General features: G+C 45.7%; 1 protein-coding gene across 1 annotated transcript in view; it reads right to left on the reverse strand.

Moving 5' to 3' along the window:
• Positions 1–12,227, reverse strand: part of LOC143961444 (vitelline membrane outer layer protein 1 homolog) — a 74,302-nt gene extending 62,075 nt beyond the window's left edge. Inside the window, exon 1 of the mRNA XM_077470738.1 lies at positions 12,032–12,227. Within this exon, the coding sequence (XP_077326864.1) occupies positions 12,032–12,196 (165 nt within the window). The 5' untranslated portion in view covers positions 12,197–12,227. The remainder of the gene's footprint in view (positions 1–12,031) is intronic.
• Between the last annotated feature and the right edge of the window lie 851 nt (positions 12,228–13,078).

Genomic DNA, 13,078 nt, shown 5'->3' on the forward strand with positions numbered 1-13,078 from the left:
CTCTTCTAAAGATGACATACAACACATACAACGAGCCAAGAAAAATGGAGTTCAATAGCCAGTGCGGCTCTTCTGCTTGATTCCGAGCATGCGTGGAACTTTGTGCATCGGAATTGTGTACACACGCTCGGAATTTACGACAACGGATTTTGTTGTTGGAAAATTTGAAATCCAGCTCTCAAATTTTGTTGTCGGAAATTCCAACAGAAAATGTCCGATGGAGCCTACACATAGTCAGAATTTCTGACAACAAGCTCACATCAAACATTTGTTGTCAGAAATTCTGACCGCTTGTACGCGGCATTAGAAGTAGATCGTAAAATGCCAACAGTATAATAAATTCTTTTGAAACAGCAAAGCAAGGCAGAGGGTCATTGAAATGTCATGGTTTTTCTGATATAAAATTATAAATGAGATAAATATCAATGAAATCCTGAGGTGAATCTTACATAAACTCAGAATCACAGATGTAGCGAGTCTTAAAACTAAAAGACCCTGAGAGATTGCTTTGTAAAAGAAGCTTGTGTACTCTCCAAGCAACCAAGGACACTCAAAACTGAGGAACAATGTATAGATGGCATATTCAAGTAGAAATCAACCAGTTTATGGCTGAGAAAGCATAGAGGGGTTGATTTACTAAATCTAGAGTGCAAAATCTGGTGAAGCTCTGCAAGAAGCTAATCAGCTCCCAGGTTTTTTTGTTGAAGTTAATTGAACATGCAGAAGTTAGAAACCGATTGGCTACCAAGCGGAGCTTCACCAGATTTTTCTCTCTCCAGTTTTACTAAATCAACCCCAAAGTATGTTTCTCCAGCTAGCAGAGACAACACTTTTTACATAGTGTCAGCTATTGTCCAAGCATCAAGCACAAACTACATTTTACACCAATAATTATTAACAAGTGTGAAACTCTCTAGGATTTATTGGCAAATGGAAAAAAAGAAGTCAAATCAAGGGGAACTTAATTTATCCTATCAATCTGATTGACTGCGGACAAATTGTGAACACAATAAAACAATTTTATTGTGCAATCCCGGGACTTCAGTACACTCAGCAATCCCCAATTATGATCATGAAACTGGTTGAAATGTCTGGCCAAGTTGGTATTTTAATTGTTGCTTATGTTAGAAAATGGCCTATCACAAAAAGGCATCTAGTAGTCCTCTGTACATATTGAAAATTGCATATGGTGCATGTTACATATTTTGGTTGGCAGTTGACTAGTTGTGTGATAGTGATTGAAAAGCCATTAGAACATGAGGTGATAGCATGGGAATCACCCAGATGTTTACAGCATGAGTACCTGGTGGCTCCACAACTGCATGTAGCCCCCTCTAGTTTGTGCTAGAAGAAGGTGATAGTGTAGGAAAACTTTGTCTCGGCTGAGAGCAAGCCCTGGTTAGAATCTGTGTCAGCGTTGAGTGACTCAGCGAGGCTTGGAGACTCAGCAAGAAGCATCTTTGGTACCTTCTATGCTTTCTGGAACCTTGGAGAAGCTTCCAAAAGTAGTGGATGGAAGCTAGGGGGAGTTGCTTGAAGTATTGATGAGGTCCCCAGCCAATCTCCAGCATATGGGCTGGCAGGGGGCGGGCCACCTCAAAAATACTCATGGGTCATGCTAGCAGGGGCAGCTGGGTGGAATGTGGAGATGGAGTGCTGAGGAGGCTGTCGGTGGCCCTAGTCTGGTGGGGGGGGTGACCTTGGGCCTGGGGCTTGGGTGCTGAAGGGACCCTCTACAGCACATGGAGGAATCCTTTCCTGGAGGTACAGGAGCAGGTCAGCATGTCCGGGAGATCTCCTGAGGAGTCAGCCGGGTGGGTTGGTGAGTAATCAGTCTGGGAGGACTGTGGAGAGAGTGTCAATTTGGTAGGAATGCCAGGAGGGCTAGTGAAAGTGGCAGCTGCAGCCAGGCGGGTTACCAGTGCCTGAAGAGGTGGTGCTGGGATCGATAGCCACAGGGATGTAAGCTGGACACTGACATTTTGCTACACACCTAAAGGGGCATTGGGTTCTTTCCTATAATAGGCTTTTGCTCTAAATATGACTGAATGCTGTGTCAGATTAACCCTCAGTGTACCAGTGGAGTTCTGCAAGCAAGTGTGCTGGAGAAAATGGAGGAGTGTATATAGACTGTATATAGAAGATGTCCCTGGAATTGTTTGACGTTAAGTGGGCATCTCATATATTCCCAATCCCTATCCAAGTTCTAATCCCTCAATAAAATAACCAAGACAAAGCACTGCACTGTTCTCTGACTTGGAGTGCCTGTGAAAATTCTGTGTGCCTGGCAGTGCAGGGTGAGGGATCCCAGTTCAACTGCAGCCCTTAATGAAGTGCACTTCATGTACATTCCAGTAGCCATGTATGCATGGATGGATAAGAAACATATAGACTGGGAGAGACCATATTACCTATGGTACATGGAAAAAAAGCAAAGTTTCATCAGCGCTCAATTGTGATCATGTGGAGTGGGATCACAGGTATTATAATAATAAATCCAAGGCAGCTAGACAATAACCATACTAGAGGATATGAGTGACAGTAAAACAAAACCAAGGGTGTCAGCGCTCAATGGATTTAGAAAAAAAGGTCTCTGGGAAGCAGCATAAACAATGAAAAGTTTAATAAGACATGCACATAGGAAAGCCAAAATCCAGAGTCAATACAATAATGATATGGATGATGGAAAATCAAATGTATTAAAAGCATCTTACGGTATCAGTGGGGTTCCCATAGCAACTGGGAGCTGATGGCATCCACAGATGGAGTGAGCCTGGCAGTGGGGGAGGGGCCAATCTCCCCGAAGTCCACAGGAGCACTCTGCCATCCTGGGCGGCCGTCATATGATGTCCTTTGCTATTCATCGCTCCTGTGGGGCCCCAGTGCGGCAATCGGGGATGAGGCATATCCCTCGGACACATCCCATCCCAGATCTGTGTCCAATCACAGCCGGTCACATGCACTGTCCTCATGCACGGCGCTCGCGCGTGCCCCTAGGGGCGTGCAGAGTGGCGATCGGGTTTGAGGCTTGTCATCTGACACAACCCATCCCTGATCACGGTAAAGAGCCAACAGAATTAGCTCTTACCACGTGACTGGCTGTGTTCAATCACAACCGTGCACAAAATGTCAACAAGCCGCAGTAACGAGCTGTTACTGGGTTCTCCTCCACCCACCGATCGTGTGTGAGGAGGAGATTGCGGTAACAGCTCCTTACTGCTTACAGTGTACACCCAATCTCACCAATTGCCTCCCCTAACAAAGAGGACCTGTCACTAGCCCATCAAAGTACCTGTCACCAGCCCATCAAAGTACCTGAGTACCTGTCTCCAGCCCATCAGAGTACCTGAATACTTGTCACCAGCCAGAGTAACCAAGTACCTGTCACCAGTCCATCATATTAACCAAATACCTATCTGCAGCCCATGCCTCATAGAATATACCTTGGGGTCTTTGCTTTCCAAAATTGAGTAATTTTATGGGTAATTCCCCTGTCCTGGTGCTCCAGGACCTTCAAAAGTTTGATAGGAAGGAATGAAATTGTGTGTAATTCATGCTGCTAGTATGTCGGAAGGTACTAGTTCAATTTGAGAGGGAAGATCGCCAAAAAGTTAGAGGGGTTTTTAAACAAAATGACGGGGGGGGGGGGGGAGGGTCCAGAGGCAGAGTTTAGCAATGAACATATTCCAGAGGGTAGTATTGGGGGCATTAGTGGTAGGTTGACTAAAGCACATAAACCTGAGTTATAGTAACAAGTCCTATTTGCAATCTCGGAACACCCAATAAGAGGATAGTATGTAACCGGTCTAAACTACGTGGCATGTTCACCAATGCCAGGAGCCTGGATGACAAGATGGGTGAACTAGAGATACTGTTGTACGAGGAGAATTTGGATTTTGTGAGAATTTCAGAGACCTGGTTAAACAACTCTCATGGTTGGCTGACAACCATTCAAGGGTATTCCCTTTATTGCAGGATAGAGAGGGTAAAAAAAGGGGAGGGATATGCCTATATATCAAGAATAATGTACAAGTGAATGTGAGAGATGACATCACTAAGGGAGCTAGGGAGGAGGTGGAATCCTTATGGGTAGAGCTCCAAAGGGATGAAGCTAAGGGGAAAATACTGGTAGTATGCTATAGGCCCCCTAACCAGAGGGAGGAGGGGGAGGCGGACCTCCTATCACAATTTGGATTAGCAGCAATGATGGGAAGTGTTATCATAATGGGGTATTTTAATTATCCAGACATAGACCGAGCAGAGGGAATCACGCATTCGTCTAAGGCTCTCCAGTTCCTATATGTCTTGCAGGACAATTTCATTGGTCAGATGGTAGAACCAACTAGAAATAAAACGTTACTGGATTTACTGATTACCAACAATACAGATCTGATCACAGATGTGGAAATATGGGGGAAATTTAAGAAACAGCGATCACAGGTCAATTGGCTTCAGTATAAATAACACAAATAGGAAACATAAGGGGAACACAAAGACTGAATTTCAAAAGAGCCAACTTCCCTAAACTACAAACCTTGTTAGAAGATATACATTGGGATAAAATCTTAGAAACAAAGAACACAGAGGAGAGATGGGTTTGCCTTAAGAGAATATTAATCGCTTGAGATCCAAGTTATAGCCGAATGACGGCTACAGCGCGGACCTGCTTTGCCGGGACTATGTCTATTGACGTCGTCCCGTGCACGAGTGGCCTGCGCGGCGCGCTCTGTGATCAGCGAGTCTATGAGACTCGCCTGATCATAGATCGGAGCAAGGGGTCGATCCCGACCCCTTACCACGTGATCAGCTGTCAGCCAATGACAGCAGATCATGTGATCACAACAGAGCCAGTAATCGGCTATTTTTCCTCCTCGCGCTGACAGCGCAAGGAGAAAAAAAAAAGCCAGATCACCGGCGGCCGTGAGAGGGACTTCAGTCCCGATCACAGCCAACTCATCAGTGCCCACCTGCCCCCTGCCAGTGCAACCTAATTAAAGTAAAAGTGCCACCCATCAGTACCACCCCTTAGTGCCCATAGTGCCACCCATTAGTGCCCATAGTGCCACCTATCAGTGCCCATAGTGCCACCTATCAGTGCCCACAGTGCCACCTATCAGTGCCCACAATCTGCCTCAACTACAGTGCTTCACCTCATATGCCACATATCCGTGCCCATCAGTGTCATCTACCAGTGTCCATCAGTGCCCATCAGTGCCGCCCACCAGTGCCCAGCAGTGCCACCTATCAGAGCCACCTATCAGTGCCAACTATCAGTGCCCATCAGTCCCATCTATCAGTGGTACCTATCTGTGCCACCCATCCGTGCCACCCATCCGTGCCACCCATCCGTGCCATCTTATCTGTGCCCATCTTTGCCCATCAGTGCCGCCTTATCTGTGCCCATAAGTGCTGCCTTAACTGTGCCCATCAGTACCAACTTATCTGTGCCTATCAGTACCTCCTTATCTGTGCCTATCGGTGCCACCTTAACCGTGCCTATCAGTGCCCACCAGTGCAGCCTATCAGCGCCCACCAGTGCAGCCTATCAGTGCCCACCAGTTCTGCCTCATCAGCGCATATCAATGAAGGAGAAAAATGACCTGTTTGCAACATTTTATAACATACTATTAACCTCCTCAGCGGTAATCCCGAGTCTGGCTCGGGTTGGGAATTTCATTACAATAGCGGTAACCCCGAGCCAGACTCGGGCTTGCACCGCTCGATGCAGGGGAGGACACAGGTAACGTTACTTACCTTGTCCCTGGATCCAGCGATGTCCGCCGCGCTGTGTGATCGAGCCGTCCTGCGCTCGATTCACAGTGCCGAATGCCGCCGAGCTCCGTTCCCTGCGACGTTACGACGCACTGGAGCGGAGAACGGCGGCAAATTCAAAAATGTAAAAAGACACAAAAGACACACAGCACTGTAATCTTACAGATTACAGTGCTGTAGTAAAAAATACACACCCCCTTTGTCCCTAGTGGTTTGTGCAATGCCCTGCATGCACTTTTATATTATAAATACTGTTTTTTACTGCTTGTAATTTGGAGATTGTCCATAGCAACCAAAACATGTCCCTTTTTCATTTTTTTTTGGATTTGATTACATTATTGAATAATTTTTATTATTCTTTATTATATTATAAACTTTATCATACCCGGGATGTCCGCTAGACTCTGGTTTGAAGAGATTTCAGAGCGTTATTCCTAAGAATTACAGGACTACAAAATAAAAGCCAGATTTCCATGCAAAATAATTGTACCGCTTTCAGCACCTTATTCCAGACTGAATCATACCGCCAGGGAGGTTAAACATGATTTTTTATTTATTTTTTTATTTTGCATTTTTTTTGTTTGTTTAGCAAAAAATAAAACTCCCAGCTGTAATTAAATACCTCCAAAAGAAAGCTCTATTTGTGGGAAAAAAATGATAAAAATGTAATTTGGGTACGGTGTTGTATGACCGCGCAATTGTCATTCAAAGTGCATCAGTGCTGAAAGCTGAAAATTGGTCTGGGCAGGAGGAGGGTTTAAGTGCCCAGTAAGCAAGTGGTTAAATAAGGGCATTAGCCAATGCATTCTATTGGGTAATAAATTTAAAAGAGCGAACAAAAGTGCATATGAAAGCAAAGGAGAAAGGCCTTAAAAAAATAGGTTGAGGCATCATCATCAGCATTGAGACTTCACAAAGAATGCAACAAGATATGTAAGGGTGCAATTAGGGCGGCTAAGATAGAACACAAAAGACACAAAGCGGAGGAGAGCATATAATATAATATAACGGTAAGGATGAGCCGAACAACCCCCCCCCCCCCCACCACCCCCGGTTCAGTTCCCACCAGAACTTGCGAACAGGCAAAGAATTTGGACGAATACCATTAGTCTATGGGACACGAACATGAAAAATCAAAAGTGCTGATTTTAAAGGCTTATATGCAAGTTATTATCATAAAAAGTGTTTGGTGACCTGAGTCCTGCCCCAGGGGACATGTATCAATGCAAAAAAAAGTTTTAGAAATGGTAATTTTTTGGGAGCAGTGATTTTAATAGTTCTTAAAGTGAAATAATAAAAATGAAATATTCCTTTAAATATCGTGCCTGGGGGGTGTCTATAGTACGCCTGTAACGTGGTGCATTTTTCCCATGTTTAGAACATTACGACAGCAAAATGAAGTTTCTAAAGGAAAAAAAGTAATTTAAATCTGATCGTAGCTGCAATGAATTGTCAGGTCTCGGCAATATAGATAAAACTACATAAAACTGATAAAATTTGAAAAAACAGCATGGGTTCCCCTCAGTCCATTACCAGGCTCCTTGGGTCTGGTATGAATGTATTTTGGGGTGTAATTTTTGCTATGTACATGCTGTGTGTTAGAAATATCATATAAATTGACAGCTTTGTGTACAAAAAAAAAAGTTTTCATTTTCTTTCCACGTTTTCCAAAGACTTGTGCAAAAAAATGTGACCATTCAAAAGACTCATATTGACTAGAATATACTTTGGGGTGTTTGCTTTCCAAAATGGGGTAATTTTGAGGGTAATTCAATTGTCCTGGTTCTCCAGGGCCTTCAAAAGTATAATAGGTCATTAGGAAATTTTATGTGCAATGTATTCTTCTAGAACGCCTGATGGTGCTCCCTGCATGTTGGGCCTCTCTATGTGGCCGGGCTGTGAAAAAGTCTCACACATGGCATCACCTTACTCGTGAGGAGTAGCAAAAGGTTTTTCCTGACATTTCAGGGCCTTGAGAGATGAGGCCGTCAGTGCATCAGGTTTGATCAATTCTCAATGATTTGCACCATAGCTTGTAGACTCTATGACTTTCACACAGACCAAATAATGTACACTTATTTGGGTTATTTTTACCAAACATATGTGGCAGTATACATTTTGGCCCAAATTTATGAACAAAAATGACTTATTTGCAAATTGTCATAGAAACGAAAAAAAAGTGTTATAAGTGAAAAAAGATGATTTTGAAAATGAAGTCTTAAAAAATAAAAAACCCAGTGGTGATTAACCACTTAAGCCCCGGACCATTTTGCAGGCCAAAGACCAGAGCACTTTTAGCGATTCTGCACTGCGTCGCTTTAACTGACAATTGTGCAGTCGTGCGACAATACACCCAAACAAAATTGAAATAGAGCTTTCTTTTGGTCAGCTCTGCGGTTTTTATTCTTGAGTGTAAGGCCCCTTTCACACTGAGGCACTTTGCAGGTGCTAGAGTGCTAAAAATAACGCCTGCAAAGCACCTTCAAACAGCCGCTTCTGTATCTCCAGTGTCAAAGCCCGAGGGCTTTCACACTGGAGCGGTGCGCTTGCAGGACGCTGAAAAATGTCCTGCATCTTTGGAGCGCTGTAGAAGCGGCGTATTTACCGCTCCTAAACCGCCCCTTCCCATTGAAAACAATGGGGCAGTGCTCCAAAACACAGCAGCGCTTTGCGGGCGGTTTTAACCCTTTTTCGGCTGCTAGCGGGGGTTAAAACTGCCCTGCTAGCGGCCGAAAAGCGCTGCTAAAACGATGGTAAATCGCCGCTAAATATAGCGCCGCTTTACCGTCAGCATGCCCAGCGCCTGTCACGTACCTGGTATAGGAGCCCAGAATGCAGGGAGCGGCCTCTCGTAAGCCTCTGGCTCGAGAACCCCTGGAAGTGGAGACAGGGACTCAAGAGTTCAGGGGGCACAAGTGCCAAGCTCGTGCAGGACTGGTCCGGACCTTTGGGGAAGCGGAGGAACCACAGGAGCGCTGGGTAAGCAGGCACTCGGGAGTCAGGCTGGAACAGCAGGTGGCAGCAGGCACACAGCAGTCAGGCTGGAACAGCAGGTGGCAGCAGGCACTCAGCGGTCAGGCCGGAACAGCAGGTGGCAGAAGGCACTCAGCGGTCCGGCTGGAACAGCAGGTGGCAGAAGGCACTCAGCTGTCAGGCTGGAACAGCAGGTGGCAGAAGGCACACAGCGGTCAGGCTGGAACAGCAGGTGGCAGCAGACACTCCGTGGTCAGGCTGGAACAGCAGGTGGCAGAAGACACTCAGCGGTCAGGCTGGAACAGCAGGTGGCAGCAGAAGGGGGGTCAAAGGCACGAGCCGGGTCGGTAACAGGCGGGCAGCAACGATACCAAGGAAGAGGCAAAAGCGTAGTCAGACAAGCCGAGGGTCGGTGGCAGGCAGCAAACAGACGTCGTCAGGAACAGGCCGGATAAACAGGAATCAAGGACAACCAGATAGCAGGAACACCGGACACGCTGTAGACTGGACAGCAAGGAGGCACAGTGACAGATTCCTTTAAGTAGCCCCTTGGGCGCCAAAAATGGTCGCACAGCATGTCTGCGCGCACCCGCGTGCGCCCGTTCGTGACCTCGCACACCCGCGCGCGCCCGTTCGTATCATCGTGCACCCGCATGCGCCCGTTCGTACCAACGTGCACCCGCGTGCGTCCGTTCGCACCAACGCGCGCCCATGGATACCGGTTAGCTCTCAACATGGGGATTCTGCGGGAAGGTCTCCCATATGCCACTGGATTACCGGGACGACCATGACATTGCCCCCCCCCCCAAGGGGCAGCCTCCGGATGCCCAACTGTGCCATCTTACCTGGATGGGACCTCTCAAAGGCAAGAATCAATCTCCTGACTCTGGCTCCCAGGAATTTTCCTCAGGCCCGTACCCCTTCCACTTCACCAGAAATTGGATTTGGTTGCATTTTCTCCTGCAGTCCAAGATGGATTCTACCTCATATTCAATTTCTCCATCGACAATCACAGGTTCGGGGGGACCGACCTTCCGATTGGCAAAGGAATCTGGAATTGCGGGTTTGAGTAAGGCCATGTGAAAAACCGGATGAATCAGAAATGATTCTGGTAACTTCAGCTCATATGCCACAATATTCAACTTCCTTACAACCGGAAAGGGGCCCACAAATCTTGCACCCAATTTCTTGGATGGGCAAGCCAGTTTCAAGTTCAAGGTGGATAACCAAACCTGATCTCCGACCTTGAGATCAAGTTCCCCCCTTCTTTTCCTGTCGAAACACCTCCTTATTGTAGTTCTGAGTTCTTGTCATGGTCTCCTGCAAAAGCCTATTGTTTGACTTGAAGAAGTTGAGGTTTTCTTGGAAAGCTGGTACCGGACATTATGGGAGATTGTTGGACAGGAACAGAGGATGGAAACCGTAATTCGCAAAAAATGGGGATTGTTTTGTGGCAGAGTGAACAGAATTGTTGTAAGCAAATTCGGCAAGGGGTAGAAGAGGAGCCCAATCATCTTGGGAAAACGAGGAAAAGCAGCGCAAATACTGTTCCAGCGTCTGATTCGTTCTCTCAGTTTGGCCATTGGTTTGGGGGTGATAGGCAGAGGAGAAGCAGAGGTCAATCGACAATTTGGGCGCCAAAAACGGTCGCACGGCATGTCTGCATGCACCCGCGTGTAACCGCGTGCCCGTTCGTGACCTCGCACACCCGTGTGCGTCCGTTTGTATCATTGCGCACCCGCATGCACCCGTTCGTACCAACGCGCACCCGAGTGCGTCCGTTCGCGCCAACGCTCGCCCATGAATGCCGGTTAGCTCTTAGCATGGGGATTCTGCGGGCAGGTCTCCCATATGCCACTGGATTACTGGGACAACCATGACAGCGCCTCAGTGTGAAAGTAGCCTGAGAGTGACAATTTTGGGAAAAAAAACCACAATATTTTTTACTTTTTGCTATAATAAATATCCAAAACAAAAAAAAAAGTAAAAAAAAGACTTTCTTCATCAGTTTAGACCAATATATATATTCTTCTATATATTTTTGGTAAAAAAATTGCAATAAGCTTATATAGATTGGTTTGCGCAAAGGTTATAGCGTCTACAAAATAGGGGATATATTTATAGCATTTTTATTATTATTACTTTTCTTTACTACTAATTTTAGCAGGGCTGCGACATTGCGGCAGACAGATCGGACACTTTTGACACTTTTTTGGGACCAGTGACATTTATACAGCGATCAGTGCTATAAATAGCCACTGATTACTGTATAAATGATCATGGGGTTAAGTGTTCCCTAGGGAGGGGTTTCTAACTATGGGGGGAGGGGACTGACAGGGAGTAGAGAGAGAGATCACTAGGACCAGACGATCTCTCTACTTCCCTGACAGAACGGGGATCTGTGTGGTTACATTGACAGATCCCCATTCTGTCTCTGTGAGGAGTGATCGAGGGTGGCTGGTGGACTTCGCGACCACCGGCCACGCACATTGGCTCTGGCGTCACGCCCCTAGAGTATTAAAGCACCCGACTTACACCTTTGGCGATTTGCCTAGGGGAGCCAACCTGCCACTGGTTGAGAACTGGTTAAAATGACAACTTTGTGAAGAAAACATTTTTTTTATTTAATTTCTTCACTTTCCGAAAAACTATGACAAAGAATTACAAATTAAAAAAAAACTCGCCATGTCTGTTACTAAATACCTTGGACTGTCTACTTTCCAAAAAAAGGCTCTTTTGGGCATATTTGTACTGTCCTGGCATTTTAGGGTCTCAAGAAATTAGGCCGTCAGTACATCAGGACTGGAAGGGGGTCCAGACTTGACGTTGTTAAAGTTTTAGTAAAGGCAAAACTTTTTTTTTCATTTTGGAGAGAGTAGAGAGGGGTTAGAACTCCTGTCAGGTTTTTACTGCTCTCTGTGCCTCCGTTTAGGAGGTTCTCCTTCTCTGTTTGTCCAATTTACTATTAGCATTGATAATACAATCCCACATTTTAGGTTGTCACCAGAACAGGGATACAGGAGAAATCTTCCAATGGGGACACTAGTTCTGGTGACTACTCACATGGGGGGATTTCCTCTCACTTCCTCTTGTGGTTGTATGATAGGAAGTGAAGGGAATTCTCCTCAATGGGACACCAGGTGGCAAAAAAAAAAACCCTGACATGGATTATAACCCTCCCTTACTCTATCCAAAATGAAAATAAATGTTCTACTTTCAGGCTGGACCTTCAGATTCTGGCGTAGGGTTCTCTTTCAGTCAAATCTAAAATTTTGGGAACGCTTACCTTCAATTCAAAGCCCGATGCTACTGTGTTAGATGGGCACACATCCATCCATTCCCACACACCCCATGGACCACCGTTTGTTACATAAATGTCTTCGCCATGGATCAGCGTGGTGTGGAGGAGGGTCAAGGTGACAATCCAGTTCAACAGCATCTTCCTCCCCATGGTTCTTCAGAGTAGACCAGATATTCTGGGACTCGTCTACCTGGCTCCCATATTTATAGCACTCATACCATGTCACCCAAAGGGCATTGGGTGGGGCACTCACTGAATCTGTTAAAGGTTTACTAAAATGTTTAATTTCCAAGAGCCAATACAAACACGAGGATTACCGTTATCTGTAAAAAAATTCTATGAGGACTGTCAGCTGAAGCTTTACTGTCTGGGATTTAAAGTATACGTACGGGTAAATTAAAAAAAATATACATATCTGCAATACCTTTCCCTAAGTCTTTTCCATTGTTCTTTTCCATTGTTCCCTGCAGAGTAAAAGCATAATGGGCTAGTATGCATTGCTAGCCCATTATGTGGCACTTACATGCAATTGAAGCCCGTGCTGTCACCCACGCTGTCACCACTAGGGGAAGCATCCATCTTCTGCCCTCTTCCTCCCCGGGGCCTCGGACTCCGGCTCTGTGACTGGCCAGAACCGCGTGACGCGGGAGCCATCAGTCAGAGCACATACGAGTGGAGAAACGGCATAGAGGTCCGTTTCTTCACAGCACATGCGCCAATGACATCATCGGAGCACTACAAGGTAAATATCTCCAAAATGGTGCACCTTTAGGAGATAGTTCCCCTATAGGTAAGCTTATAGGTAAGCCTTATTCTAGGCTTACCTATAGGTAAAAGTGACACCGGAGGGTTCACAACCACTTTAAAGTATAATTAAAGGTAAAACATTTATTTATTTATTTTTTTACATTTTGGATAGAGTGGAGAGGGATTGAGCTAGTGCGGGAACCTTAGGTAGATCTTGCGTGGAACTGATCTTATCAAAACTCTACTGGTAATATCCCAATGGTGGCAATATGGACAATGTGTGGG

The sequence above is a fragment of the Lithobates pipiens genome, unplaced genomic scaffold, assembly GCF_037356315.1.
Source record: "Lithobates pipiens isolate NorthernLeopardFrog02 unplaced genomic scaffold, aLitPip1_a1.2 Scaffold_8, whole genome shotgun sequence".
Lineage (NCBI taxonomy): Eukaryota > Metazoa > Chordata > Amphibia > Anura > Ranidae > Lithobates > Lithobates pipiens.